Source organism: Acanthopagrus latus, chromosome 5, assembly GCF_904848185.1.
Source record: "Acanthopagrus latus isolate v.2019 chromosome 5, fAcaLat1.1, whole genome shotgun sequence".
NCBI classification, from domain to species: domain Eukaryota; kingdom Metazoa; phylum Chordata; class Actinopteri; order Spariformes; family Sparidae; genus Acanthopagrus; species Acanthopagrus latus.
The window spans coordinates 6,730,448-6,745,850 of NC_051043.1; the positions used below are offsets into that span (position 1 = coordinate 6,730,448).

Genomic DNA, 15,403 nt, shown 5'->3' on the forward strand with positions numbered 1-15,403 from the left:
TCCTCCACTGCCATGTTTATGAAGTCCGACCTCAGACCTCTTCAGTCCTGGGGGAGAGTGATTTGTACCTGCAGGGAGACACAGGAAGATGGGTAGAAACTCTTGGACTTGGCTTCAGAAATACATTTAATTAAGTGCAGCATCTATTGTGCTGTACTGTGGCTTTTAGCTTGTCAAGTTGAAGGGCAGAAGGCCCAAAGCAGCAATCATTCCGTTTCCCTTTTTTTTTAGCTGTTCTCCCAGCTAATTTGTCATGGCCGACAGTTATCCCTGGATATTAAATTAAGCAGCTGACATTTTGTGTACCCTGCGAATCGACTGTGTCACCTTGAAAGTGTAGATTTGTAACGGATGGCGGAGGCTCCTGTCTGAAACCGTGGTCGACACATGACATTTCTGGGTCACATTGGAAACAAGGCAATGACACCTGTAAAGAGCCAAGAAACAGGGGGAAGAAAGGCGCCAATCCCTTTGTTCCTGTTACACCATTAGCGTTAATGTGTTCCCAGCGTCATGGCTCGTGTGGAAAGCTGAACCCATGTTCACCTGTCATGTTTGTAGGAGACAGATGGGTGGTCTTTCTGAGGGTTTATTGATGTATTTTTTCTTCGGATTGTATTTGTGTGTGTTGTGCAGTGTATTCGCAGCCTGCTGTCCCTATTTGATGGTCTTATTTGGGTTCCATTATGTCGCCAGCGGGGGTTCTGTTCAGAGTGGTCACATTGGCACCAACTGCCCTGCAGGTAATCAGAAACCATCTGCAGCAGGCGTATCCTAAACGCACTACAGCAGTGAAGGGTGTGGCACGGTCTGAACAGAGCTTACGTGGCTTCTATTGATTTCCACATTTGAGAGCATCTCTATTATTGCTGATCACCAATCAGGGCACAGCAAGCCGCTCAAGGCTTTGGGCTACTGGAGCACAGCTGGAGCAGTTGGCTCACTGACAGGCCGCTTGCATTGTGGGCGAGGAGTTATGCCGTTTGTTTAGAGAGACATCACAGTGGTTGAGATTATACATCTCTAGATATGTGGCAGAATCCTGACACGGGCAGGTTTCCAGCTCCAAGGCCCCTGATAAAAAGCAGTTGCAAATAACCTTGGCAATTTGATTTCTTGCTAAGAATGACAGATGCAGGATAAGGTAAACAATAGATTTGACAGTCTTTAGTAAGCATTTTGCCTTGGAAGCACTACACACATCTCATAGTACAACCTGGGGAATGAACCTGTAGGATGCAACAGCCTGATCGAACAAGGTTTTTTTCCATCCTTGCGAGACCATCCTATTAGGAGATGCAAGATAAGGAACATTGTATAATTGATTGGATCAGGCAGGATCCTGAGTGTTGCTGTCAAAAATATCAATAAATCAATACTGAATATTTGAAATGATGTCAATACTTATTTTCCACAGTAACGTTACAGCAGCACCAGCTGCACTGTCTCACACTCTCTTCTCTCCGACAATTTTTATCATTACTTTGAGGGAGAATTTCACAAAAAAAATGTGCGTGCTTGTGTATATTTTCTGTACAGTATACTGTAATTCTATTTTTCAGCCCCAAAAGTCACATTTTGGTTTGGCTCTAATCTAATGTTTACAGTCTTTCTGCTGTCTTCTGCTACTAGCCAAGAGTTACAATTCATTGTCATGTTATGGCCTTTATATAAATTATACATTTAATCTCCTCAATGTTTAGTAAATTCTTCCCCATTTTATCAAAAATGGTATACATTTTTCAAGATTTTGTATCGACCAACATTAATCCAGAATGTATACATACATTATATCCACCTTTACAATATGCCAACTCAAATGAAAACATTGTTATGAATATTACTCCTTTTAACAACAATGTTACGGAGTGCCTGCCATAGACAGAGTGAGAGTGACACCAAAAACCATGAGCACCGATGAAGTAAAGACAATAGTGAGTAGGATCAAATAAGACAGGAATCAAAACAATAAATAAATCATATATCAAACTTTTCCAAAAGCTTTCGCAAAAGAGGAAAGTTTTGAAAAGAGATTTAAAATAAGCAAGAGACTATTTGACAATTTGGCACAGCGAGTGGAAATATATTCTGTCTTAAGCCTTTTCGGCCCAGATCTTGAATAAGGATAGACAAGCGCAAACACAGACGTGCTCCCAGGGGCTGACGACCCCCCTGGGGTTACAGTGTACTAAAGAGGAGCCCAAGAAGGGGGCAAGGACATATGCTGAGGCATTAATCTGCTAATAGAAAAAGAGCCTCTAACAGCTGGTCTTGCGCCAAACTCCCAATGTTAATCGTGTCAACTTTCTGTTGAGCTGCTCTGACTGTGGGCCTTACTGTGAACAACAGAGCTGTCACTGAGAGAAAATCGTCCATGTTTCATCCTAAGTGTCTCGTTAGAGAGAGGAGCGCATGTGACTCTGGTGTGCATGAGCTTGATTGAGCATATGTGTGCTGAGCGTGTTGGTTCCCCACAGCACCGTGTACCAGAGTGAATAACTTTTTTTTTTTTTTTTTTGCATCATTTCCCTCTTCCTCCTAAGCGTAAAAACATGAATATTTAAAACTACATCAAACAAGCATTCATGAAATATTAAAATGTTCGAGAACAAGAAAAGCTTTTATCCTCTCCCTTATTCATATGTGTTTTCCAGCCTCTCTCTCGTTGCCTCGCACCAACACACACATGTACTGACACACATGCGCATTGGCACTCCCAGAATTCACCCACGGGTAAGAACGACAAACCTCCCTACTCGATCCACTCTTCTGTGGCATCAGCACATTGCTGCATTAAACAGAGAAGATGCAGGAAGGTTCAATAATTTAGCCTGGATTGAATTTTTAGGCATTATTAAAAGAAGTCTTGGTGTGTGGATGTCTTGTTTTACATGATGCCAAACAGATGCGTCACATTTCAGGAGGGCCTGCGTCCCGTAAGAAGTTTGCCTTTCGGAGGAGTGCATCCTGTTTAGGGAGATGGTTTTTGGCTGAAAGATTAAGCACTGACTTGTAGCATTCTGTTGTGTATGTAATGTTGTGTGTTGACAGGGCAAAGATAATCTGGGGAGCCCTCTCTTTTCCTGTATCACTCTCTCTTTCTCTTTCCCCTACCTCTCTCTACCTCCCTCTCTCAATTTCTCTCTGTCTGGCTAAGAGCTAGAGGCTGTGCTAATCACTGTAGCGGCAGCTCTAAGCAGATGTTGCTGTGTTTTTAGAAAAGATCCTGTTAAGCGTGAATTTAAAAAATGTTGTGTAGGGGTAAAATCTCTCTCCCCCTTCTCCCATAATGCCTCATGCCACGGGCAAAGCCAACCTGTTGGTGGTATTTCTGCAGCTTTGTCCTCTTCTGCACTAATTGGGGCCTTCCCTACACTAGTGTTCAGCTAAATTCAGGCAGACCTTCTGTTTTGTGAGCGGCACTAGCTGAATTGATTTGTTGGATTATGCAGAGGCTGAGGTTATATCATGTGTATGTCTTTGTGCAGCCACATGATGTGTTTTGAAGGCGTAGGGAGATTAATGGAAGGGAAACAAAAAAAAATCCTATAAGGCTGTACAGCACATTGATTCTGTCATTTTCGTTGTGGCTCTTAAGTTCATGCGTTTGTTCTCGTGCTTGTGTTTGCAGTGTTTTAATGCACTCCCCGCACGGTCTCGTCTTTCAGCCTTATGTAGGGCAGCATAGGGTGAAATAAAAGGATTAAAGAAGATGTCAATTTTTCTTTGAAGCGAGCCGTATTTGATTCATCTTTGTTCCCGTCCTCTTTGCCTGGTCGCTTCAGTCAGCGAAGGCAACAAGGATCGCTGGGTGAGCCAGTCATATTGTAGGCGAAATCTAATCAAAGGGTGCGGTGCTTTTAAATGTCCTTCGTTCCCCGGGGCAAAAACGTTTGTGGGCCTCTCCACTCTCGCCCAGTGCGTCTTGCCCAAACTCCACCGCCACTAGATGCAATTAATATTGAGCGGCTACCCCGGCCTGCACTCCCTTCATATAATAACAGTGTTAGAACAAAGGTTAATGCTTTGAATCTAATCTCTGTCCTCGTCATTTTCAATGGAGTTGTGATGCATGCGAAGGGAGGTAGAAATGTTGAGGGGAGGCAGCAGGTCTGGAGAGAGATCTGTAGTCATTGGGGGGATCGGACAGAAGCAAAATTAATTACTGGTCTCTATAAATTCAATGTCATGTCTCATTTTCTCTAATCCTCCCCGCCTTTTTTCACTTCCTAGCGGTGCTAACAGAGAAGCTTGGGAAGACTAATGAAAAGGCCTCTTAGATGCTAATGGCAAATTAGCCTTCGTGTCACTTTTGTAAGCTGTGAGCGGAGTGACTGCCTGTTCAGTAAGGAAGTGGCCAGACTGCTGCTGCCCCACACACACGAGCACAGACACACTGAAACACTCGTCTCGGAAAGATTCGGACTCCAAACATGACAGCTTTAATTTTAGACGGATTCTGTTGTTTCTTTGCCTCACACAAAGCATATCCCACATTTTCCCCCGTGCTATGCTGCTGTAATTATGTGTTTCTGACACACGAGCCCAGATATGACTATTCTGAGAGACAGTTTGCTTTCTCTTGGGGGGATTTAGCGGTTTGGATCGTAAGTAATGAGCTGGATTGAGTTCCAACTCTCTTTTGCTGCTGTTGTTAGACTGGACCGGAGTCAGGTTTAACAACTCACCAGGATTATTGTCTGATCAGGCCTCAGACACAAACATACTGAGTCACAAACTTGCTTGGATCCAAGTCCAAACAGACATGCCGAAGGAAAAAAAAACAAAAAAAAAACACACTTATTGATGGGGCTTTGGATCCCAGAGACAGCGTCTGTTTTAGTTTTCATTCTGAAGAATGTTCCAAAACATTTTAGTCTCTCACAGAAAGATACAGTATGTCAGCAGTTGCAAGCGGTTTATATCGCAGTTGTACTGAATTATTATACTCGCAACAATGTGACTTGGATGACAAATGCAGATAATTTTGTCTTTTTGAAGAGCCATTGATGTATCCAAAACATGACACGAACACACATCTGATGATAAAATCTGGCAAAAACAGACTCTAGGCCAGTTTTATTTTATAACTGCGTCCTGACAAAGGGAATGCGCAATCTGAAGTATTTATTGGTGTCCTTTTGTTGGGCTGCGCGCAGGCTTGACTATGTAGCTTCCTCTCATCCTCCCTTTTCTCTCTCTTTACTTTCTTCAAAACACAGGCAAAGAGAAATCCCAGCGCTCTGCTGTAGTTGTGTGCCGTTCACTCCCTCAGCAAACAGAGGAAGAAAATATTGAATAGAAAGAAAACAATAGTTGCTCCTAAGAAGGCAGCCAGCCAGAGTGTAACATGTGCATTTATGTAAAACTTATAATCCAATTAACAAGTACAGAAACTCCAGTGATCGCTCTATTATGGGAATACAAAGGAGAGAGGTGCCATGTGCAGGAAACTGCTCATGTGGAAAAAATGGAAATGGCGTGAAATGAGTGTGTCTGTTAATGTGTTTGTGTAAACCCTACACTGCAGCCCTGATGACTCTGTCTCTTACTTCTCTCCGTCTACAGGCATACTTCCGACAGGGTGTTGCCCTTCAGTACCTTGGTCGCCATGCCGACGCACTGGCCGCCTTCGCCTCTGGGCTGGCCCAAGACCCCAAGAGTCTGCAGCTGCTGGTGGGCATGGTCGAAGCCGCCATGAAGTCGCCATTACGAGGTAAGAATTATAGTGGCTGATGGTGTGCATTGTGTCAGCTGTTTTCTTTACTGAGTCTTAGTCTTACAATCCTGTGTCAAACGTCCTTTAGTTATTTTTTATCTTATTTGGTCAACCTCATCCTGTTATTTAGTCAGGTTTGAGGATATAATATTGAACATTTAACACCCCCCGCGACCCTGCAGAGGATTAAGCGGCGTACATATAATGTGTACAGATGATGGATGGATGGATGGACATTTAACACATTTTGATGTTAAAAAAAGCTATTAGACCTTTGTCATTTTGTTGAATCGTTTGCTTTTAGTGGGTGGGAGTGGTCATTTATAAATGACCTTGTTATGAATGACCTTGTTCATAAACATTTCTGCCCGAGCAGCATTAAGTGGACTCCACAAACACAACAACTGCCATAACCCTAAGCTCATCACAGCATCATGAAGACTTTTTCACCCTTGTTTTGCTTGAGGCACCCCTAGTGGCATAAAATGCATAACTACTTTGTTATAGAATCCGCAAGTGCAAATAGTCCTCTCGAAGAAGCATTTCTGCTCTGGGAAGTACAGGATTGATGTCTCCCTACTGTCCTTGAGGCTCATTGTACTCATATTATTAGCAACATATATGCTAAAAGTAAATAATGACCACAAGATGTCTCGGTGTAGTCCTGATATGGATGGTAATCAGAAAAGCTGTACGGTTTAAAAAACAGTCTTTAGTGTTTTGTCTCCTAAATAAACTATTTAAACTTCGTGTTTAGTAAAATGTTTCCGCAGCATTGCTTGTTGACATTAGCTTAAAATGTTATTGGTGCTGTCTTTTCATTGTCTTGTTGTAGTAATGGAAATAAAGTCCATGAACATATTTAATCAGTTTTCATTGACCAACAGTGACTAGAAGTTGAATACTTTTGTAAGTGCGTGTTGACAGCGTGGTCATGCGTCTGCGTGTCACAGTCTGTCTGCTTCACCATCTCTACATGTTTTGTCCTGCACCTCCTTGGGAGCCTGTCTCTCAGATAATCCTCACACTCTGCCAGTCAATAAGCGTGTTGGGGTGACTTTACCTGTCAGTTTTCCACCCGTTCGGCAGACGGGCCATCTCTCTATCTGTCTGTCTCTCCGTCTTTGTGACTGACTGTTGGTGTCAAGTGCTTACCTCTGGACTCTGAGGCCTGACCGCTGCAGCCTCAGCATATCTTATTGTCAGTCGGGCCAATCACATGCACAGATAGCCCGCTATCTTAATGAACATCCAACACTAATGCCATTGTCTGCGTCTGCCCCTGTGTAAGCCTTTTTCCTACAGCTGAGTGGATTTATAAGTAGCGTATTCAAGCCGAGATTGTTACCAAAATGTGTTCTTTCTGTTATGCATTATTATCTATTGTAACAGCCAACTGCAGTGACCTGATTGTCCATGAGTAATCAGTGTGGGCCAGCCTAATGAGCCTCAAAACGAACCTGGCAGCAATTTTCCCTCAGATGACCACTGCGGAGGATTTAATATTCTTCAGATCTGACTGCCAACATGGACTGAGTCATCCTGCAGTCTTGCTTTGTCATCAGGTGTTTTCCAAACAGTGCTGACTGCGCCTGTGAATCAATGTGGCCTTGTTTACAATCCAAAATTTACTGAACTGTACAATGAGATCACCAAATCTCTCGGTCTTTGTTCGGTTTTCCTTTGATTGAATACAGTGCTCCTCGGAAGAAACGCAGGAGAAAAGGAATATTGCAAAGAGAATGAAGAATGGAGAGCTTATCTGAGTCACATTGGGTCCATAAGCCTGTCAGTGGAATCAAAACATGAAAGGAGGCCTGAGCATCATGGACCAGAATGGTTCCTCTCAGTAGAGTAGGGGAAGACCAACATTTAGTCCAAGCCATTTAATCTCTTAATTGTTTACCATATTTCCCACAGTGCCAGAAAGCCAGCGGAGGACCTAATCCAAGGTGTGTTGAGGAGAGGTAGCTAGGTCAAAGGATTAGGAGCAATGATCCTCTCAGAGGGGCTGCTGGCACAGGGGGACGATAATCAATGTTACGCCAGCAAACAGGGAGGATAATCAGTGTTACTCAGCCAAAGTCCCCTGATAAGTGAAAGGTAGGCAAACATTGCTTTCTCTCCTTCAAAGAGGAAGAGTGCCACGTTCTTGGCAAATGTATTTATTGGCCACGTAGCTCACTTATCCCAGGATTCAGCTTGTTGATTACCTCAACAACCAAGCTTATTGCATTTTATGAACGGCAGAGGTTTTAGAAACACAAACATGGCTTGTCAAGCTACTGTTAACTTATGCTCAAGTCGTTGTACTGAGCTGATTTTCCACCTGCGTCTTTCCAGGTGTGACAGCACAGTTAATACCAGGGAGTCAAATTAGTTTGTAATGTAGTCAGTTACTGTACCCAAAATTGAATGGCAATATTTGTCATCAGTAATGTATTCTGTACTGATTAAAAAAACGTTGAGGTCTTTGTGAATGACAGCGACTTTTATTTTTTAGAGCACACAAACTCCTCAGTTGGACCAAGACACTCTTGTGTTGCACATTTTTGAAGTTAAGGTCATGGTGATATTGCATGGAATAGAAGAATGTTTTGGAGGGACTGCTACAGCTTAAACCTTCCATATTGACTGATTGTTGCTCTTTTTGTTCTTGTGAGACACACTTTGAATCGTTACTCATCTGGATCTTTAACCCGGATCTTTAAAACAAACCGCGAGTTGAGAATCTCTAGTATCATTAACTCGAATCAGTTGAGTCCTACTATAATCAACATAAAATGATAAATAGCGTCATGCAGAGCCGTATACATAGCAAGCTCGTAGCCCACAAGCCAATGCTGGAAACACTCGTCATCGTAGCTTGTGAGCCTGCGCTGGAAACACAGCAGCAGACTCGGAGCTCGCGACTCGAGTCAGAGCAGGATAGGGCAAACAGCCGGCTACGCTCTGAATGAAGCAGATGAGCAAGTGAAGTCTCTGGGTCAAGTGGGTCAAGTGACTCGCACAACCCGGTTCAATTTAGTGAGTTACTCATAATGACTCGAATCCTTAAAAGGAACCACATTTACCAGCTCTGTTCATGAGTTAACAGCGCGTGGGTTGAAATAATGAAATGTTTCTAGGAAAAAATGCAGTGTTTTAAAGATGTAATGAATAAAATCAATCCATTCAAGATTCCTTTAATTGTCATTATGCAATACAAGATTGTGTACTGACATTTTTATTGTAATTTCCTAACTTGTTGGGTGGAAGATGGGTTACTGCCCAGCATAGACCCCGTTAACTTTTGGAGTGGTTCCAGATTGAGTGATAGATTCAGGTGATTTTACTTACTGTCTCTAACATTGTCTGTTTTGTTTTTTACAGTTTGGTCAATTTCTCAGGGGAATGATGCATTGATCTTTATTTAAAAAACAGGCGTATTTAGGTGGCTTGCATCCATGAGTGAGTGCACTTTGATGTGGATCCAAATAAACATCTGGATCTAGCTGATTTAAATGTAGGCCTGAATGAATTAAAAAGGACTATTGGGCCTTAGTGGAGGAATGCACTCTACTGAATGCCATTCTAGTTTACTCTTTTGTAATCCCAATTACATCATTACACTAAAAAGTGGTAATCCTTTATAAGTACACTTTAATTTCTTATGGCAGTTCTGTAACCAGTACATTATTCCCTTTTATGCATAAACAAAATTTTGCTGCCTTGTTGCCAGAAAAGAGTTTATTGTATCTAGCTGTGTTCGCAGTGTTTACTTGTCCTCATCATTTATTTTAACACAGACATCTCGACACACTGGGAGGCTTACAGTCCTCCCAAACCACCTTTATGTTTGTTTCTTGCCACAAAGCAAAGAGATCCATCTGATGATATCCATACCAAAGTGAGAAAGTAAATACATTAGGATAGAGGAACGCAGATAATGAACCTTTCGAGAACAATATCAAGGCATATGTCTTCAAGGACACAGTGTGTAGTAATTTCATCAAAGCTTGTTTTGCTCCTGCAGTAAATTTAATATTGTACGTATGATACCCTAATTCTGAGTGTGTCATATACAATTCAACCCTCTCTCTCCCTGACTCAAACACTCCCACTCCTTCTCGCGTAGATCAAGGTTGTTTCTTATTATTCTAGAGTCGAGCAGCTGTTCCGCTCTCCTGCGACTCACACTGTATTTCCCACAACACAAAGGGCTTTCACACAAGTGGAAACTAGTGCAGTCTCACCTCCCTCGTCTTACTGTATCTTTCTCTTCCCGCGTGCCATTTCCGATCACCCTTGCAGGCGTTTTTCCTCCAGTATCAGCTTTGTCTGTCTGAAACATTGGCCAAGCGGTGGGAAATCAGCCCCTTACTGTTTTATCCATTGGAGGCTGTGGTTTAGTATGTATGTGGTCACAAGGGTGATATTCTTACTATTCATCTTGTTCCAGTTCTGTCTCTCATTCAGCTGCTCGGGGCCTGAGAGAGTGTAAAGGGTTCATTAGCCATTAATTATTGGATTGTTTCCTCACATATGGTGACTACAAAGGTTATTTTTTTCCACTTGAAGATGCCTCCAGATAAACCATAGAGGAAATGGTTTCAAAGTGGGGCAGTTATTGACCCAGGCTGGATCATTTGCCATTAAAAAGCTTGTCCTTTAACTGGAGAATTTGGAGCCTGTGTTCATTAGCGTCTGTCCTGCTGAGGAGCCTTCGAGCAAAGTGCTTTTGATTCTGAAAACACTTGGAGCACCAGAGGGGCTGCTGTGTAATTCACCCTGACATCTGACCCCCTTGAGAGGACGAAATAGGGTAGTATTTTTCCGGCAGAGATCATTAAAGTATCACACTGTTACTGAAAGAATAATGGTGATTATATTCTATATTTTATATAATTATATATTTAAATTGTCTACAAATCCAATTAGAAAATTACAAAAGCAGTGATAGCTTGCTCCATCTAACAAGACACCTGTGTAACTGTTACTGTTTACATGGTCTCTATATAGGGGTTTAATAAGATGTGAGTTTATTGATTCAAAGCTTTTCATATGAATGTAACTTTTTTCAGACTCCTCCATTGATTTGATGATATGAGACATTTTGCACTGGGCCTTATGTCGCTCACTGAACCCTGCAATTCATTCTGAAACGATTCACAAGTGCCCCACATCACAACCACATCAGTGCTTTTTGCTTTAGGGAAAGTCTGTATATGTGACCTGTTTTTAAAGATGTATGTCTTCAGCTCAAAGCCATAGAGCGAGTGGGTTCGGACGACAGACACACATTGCAGGTTTTGGTATTTTCATGGGATTTATCAAAAATGACAAAAAATGGAATATTGCCAGCCTTATCCTTTGAAAGTTAAAGAATATATTAATCCCTGTTGTTTATGTTGTCGTAACTAGTAGGTGATTTGAGGAGGGGCAGGAGGAGGGATGCCTTCCCCCTCTCTATCCCCTAGTAGCAGAGAGGGTGCGGGGACAGATGGGTAGTTTAGTTTAATATGTGAGTCTAGTCTTTATCTAACTGACTTTTGTGTAAGTTATACTCTGTAGCATCTACCACTGCTCTGAAAGCAACAGTATCAAAAGAGCCAGTTTGCTAGTTGAGGGTAACTGAACCAAACCATTCCATCTCCCCTCTTAAAATTAACAAATGCCCTACTGTTCATAACTATGTATGAACACACAAAACCCTGCTGTTTATAGAATTTTATGATAACTGTGATTATATATGGAACTTATTTTATCCAGTGAAAATGTTTGGTTGAAGTAGATTAATGCTAAGAATAACATTTAAAGACATTTTGAAAATTAGCATATGGTAGGAACAATAACTCTTTGGTACACTGAAATATAAATTAGTGATCACAACTACACTGTTACTACAGTAAGGTGTAGCCCTGGCTCCTCTCTTACATGACAAAAGTGGAGAGATGGCTCACTGTTGTGACTCGCTCTCTGCTAGCTGGGTACATGTCACTGAGGAAGAGGTTGTAATTCTTCTTCATATCTTGATACGAGGCTCAGTAAACACTTTAGCATTTGACTTTGAATGTGTGTGTATGTGCGCCTGTGAGTGTGTGTGAGGAACAACACACTGTGATGTTGTCATACCTACCTGTTTATGAATGCAGCAGCTGTGACACCTTTTTAAAAAATGATCCTCGCGGTGTTTGATTTATGACTCAGCTCTCAGTGTCACTCTGAAGGCAATTACAAGCTATGAATGGATATTATATGCACGCACTGTCTCTGTAAGCACGACATTCTGCCAAGTGCTGGAACAGAAGCAATGCTTTTGAAAGAGCATCATCAGTTATGCTTTTGAGTGCTTGTGTGGGGAAGCATTGCATATTGTGTGTGAGTTTGTGTGTCGAGGTGAATTAGTGTCTGTGTGCATTTCCAAGAACTATTGAGTTTGTTCTAGTATTGTGACTGTATATGAAATGTTTCTCCAAGCAAATGAAAGAAACCGTTTAGGAAAGCTAAAATGTGGACTACACACACAGCCTCACATATCCAGTTTGTACCGGCACCGTAACGCCATTCTGTCTTCTGTAAAGCGCTTTGACCTAATTAGTAGCAACTCTGCTCAAAATATTTGCAAATACAGGGCCATGAGAATTAAGAATCCCCCAGATAGGCTCCTATACGCAAATGCAAATATACACGGACACGCACAGATTCGTCAATAGACACAAAGAGACACACACTTGGGCGTGCCTCCCTTGCCCCCCTTCCTGTTGTTCGATGTTGGTGTCTGCCAGAGGGCTTTGTAATCTGGAGGGGCTGTGGATCCCGAATCCCGGGCGGCCCACCATTGATTTATGTCATTGTGTGCATTTTCAGCCTCTTCAAAGGTCACCTTGTGTGTCTCCTTTGCTCTGCATTCATCTGCTCCTGCTACTGTTGTGCATTAGCTGCATTAGTTTCCCCATCACTCCTCAAACTCTATCTCAAAGCCCATCCAGCCTTCTGTATTCTCTCCAGCAACCATATCGACTGACACGAAGCGAAGGCAGAAATATAATTTCGCTGTGAGGTTTGTAAAGACACTTGCCCACAATGCTCTAAACTTGCTCCATTTATATACCACACTGTTGGAAATTGCCTTAGATTACCCCAGTCAGGGTGGAGCGAACAGAGAAATGGCTCATACGCTGACTTATTGTCAAATTGTCAGTGAAAGCCGTCACTCAGCCAAGCTTCAGGCTATGCTTATCCAGGCAGACAATACACAACCACAACCAAAGAAAAAAGCAGAATCTGAATTCAGACAGCTGTAGCGTTTGTCTGGGTTGGTAACACGTAACACAGTAACTACAATTACAGTCAGTTATTATCGTCAGTCACCAGGTCAGCACAAGGTTATGTTTTTGCATATTTTGGAGTCTGTTTCTAATCTCTGTCTTACTCATGTCCTTCCACAGAGTCTCTCGAGCCCACCTATCAGCAGCTGCAAAAGATGAAGCTGGACAAAAGTCCCTTTGTGGTGGTGTCTGTGATTGGCCAGGAGCTGCTGACAGCGAGCCACCACACAGCCTCTGTTGTGGTGCTGGAAGCCGCTTTGAAGATTGGCACATGCAGCCTCAAGCTCCGAGGTTCCGTCTTCTCAGCCCTCAGCAGCGCCCACTGGTCCCTGGGCAACACCGAGAAGAGCACTGGCTACATGCAGCAGGACTTGGAGGTGGCCAAGACCTTAGGTAAGAGGCCTGAAGTGGACAAAATAAGGCAGAATAAGCCTGATAATATCTGAGGTTGATTAACCTGTTGATTATATTTTAGATTAATCGTTTATTTACTGACATGTCTGGATGTCAGAAATCCAAGAAATGCTTAATTAACCAGAGAAAACTTGCATCCTGAGTAGCCAATGTTTGGTATTTTAACGTCATAAGTATTTTAAAGATTTTAATCCAAAATGTGATCGAAATTGTTGCTGAAAGCCAGTAATCAATACATTTGCACATATTATCAGCCCTGTATTTTGTGGCTTTCTTGACAGCACTGTAACCCAGGTGACCCAGGTATATTAATAGCTGCTGAAGAAAATTTTACAACCCATCTTAGCATTTTTGACTGTCATTCGATCAGTTACCTAGTGGACAGGCCGCCCGCGCTCTCCACCTCCCATCAACTGACATTCACACATGATCTGCATAGAAACATAGAGACATGTTCTCTGGTATTACACCCCACCTAAATGCACCGATTGTGATGCGACCTCTCCTATTGATCTCAGGCCTTACTCGTGGTGTTGTTTCATTCGAGTTTGTAAATGCACCTGGCTGTACTGTCATTTGGTACCACATCGGATTGATAGTTTCAGTAGAATAACTAATGACAAAATCATTTTTTCGTGCAACTTTACCGACGTTTAAGGCATACTTCGAAAGCAATGTGTGCAGGTGCGGATTTCAGATTTTTTATTTTGCATTTTACATTTTGCATTTTGCATTGCATTCATTAAATGATTTCCACTCTACTGACCACTCAAAACACTTTACAACACTCCTCATGTTCATGACACATGATATTTTTTACCTCTATTATCCCAGCACACCCACTTTTTAATCATTTGGCCACTGTTTGGGATTAAGGGCCTTACGCAAGACTTAGCAGTATTAATGACTGAGGGGGGGTCTGGGGATTTCAATCTGCGAGTTGAACCCGCTTCCCTCCACTGTCCCATTCGCACATGATGCCACATAAAAGCAGATGCCATGCAAGGGGCTGACCTGCTCATCAGGAGCAGTCTAGGGTTCAGTATCTGGCCCAGGGATACTTGGACATGTCTCCCGGGGATCTGGGGATCCAACCACTGACCGTCTTATTAGGGGTCAACCCACTCCATCTCCTGAGCCACAGCCACACGGCACATTATACCTGTTACACATCAGCATTTTAACACTGTCATTGTGAGAATATTAGCATACCAACATTAGCATAGCATTTAGCTGAAAGCACCGCTGTGCCAAGTCTAGCCTTAAAGAGCAAGACTCTGGGTTTTTTTACTTGCATATCTTGACAAAAACTTAACACCATTTTGCAACATATTTTCTAAATGTCATGCAGTGGAGGAGTAAATAAAAATAATTGTGTTTACCTGGGACAGCTTTCATGTCCCTCTGTGTTTTTCTCCATTTGAGCGTCTTGCACCAAATTTTTGTATTCTTTAAATCTGCCAGAAGGTTCCAGGGTTTGGCCCAGTTCTCTGCTCATAAATAGATGTTACTCATTGTGATTGTGGATAAGCTGTGTGGGTGTTAATACGGGGAGCGGTGAGCGGGTCTGAGAGAAAGACAGTGAGGAGAGGAAAAAAGAACTGAGGGAAAAAATGAAAGGTGAGAGTGGCACAGACTGGCTCCACTCTTCTCACCCCCACACAGTTTGACACATGACTGGGCAGAGCAGCTGGAGATAAGGAGCTGTGGTTCGCAGGTGGAGCACAGAGACTTGCGCTTTACTTTGGCCCTGTCTGTGGGGCCTCTCTGTCAGGCAGAAATAATAAGGCTTTCCCCTCTCACCCTCTGGAGCATTGAGATCAACACTACCAGCTGTCAGGGAAGCTGCTCTACTGCGGAGAACTTATAACGGCCACTTTCCCTTTTAAGGGTGCAGCGGCATAGATGTGGTTCATCACACCACTGTTCAACAGTGGCAGTGGGATGATGGGAAATAAAC

At 42.7% G+C, this 15,403-nt stretch overlaps 1 protein-coding gene across 4 annotated transcripts in view; it reads left to right on the plus strand.

Moving 5' to 3' along the window:
- Positions 1-15,403, plus strand: part of LOC119019308 (tetratricopeptide repeat protein 28-like) — a 194,314-nt gene that overhangs the window by 108,868 nt on the left and 70,043 nt on the right. For 3 of the 4 annotated variants that reach the window (XM_037097774.1, XM_037097775.1, XM_037097776.1), the window contains 2 exons: positions 5,569-5,716; positions 13,150-13,422. In XM_037097774.1, coding sequence (XP_036953669.1) covers positions 5,569-5,716; positions 13,150-13,422 — 421 coding nt within the window. Of the gene's footprint in view, positions 1-5,568; positions 5,717-7,601; positions 7,823-13,149; positions 13,423-15,403 lie in introns of those variants that run through there. The other variant, XM_037097777.1, reaches the window with a different exon arrangement.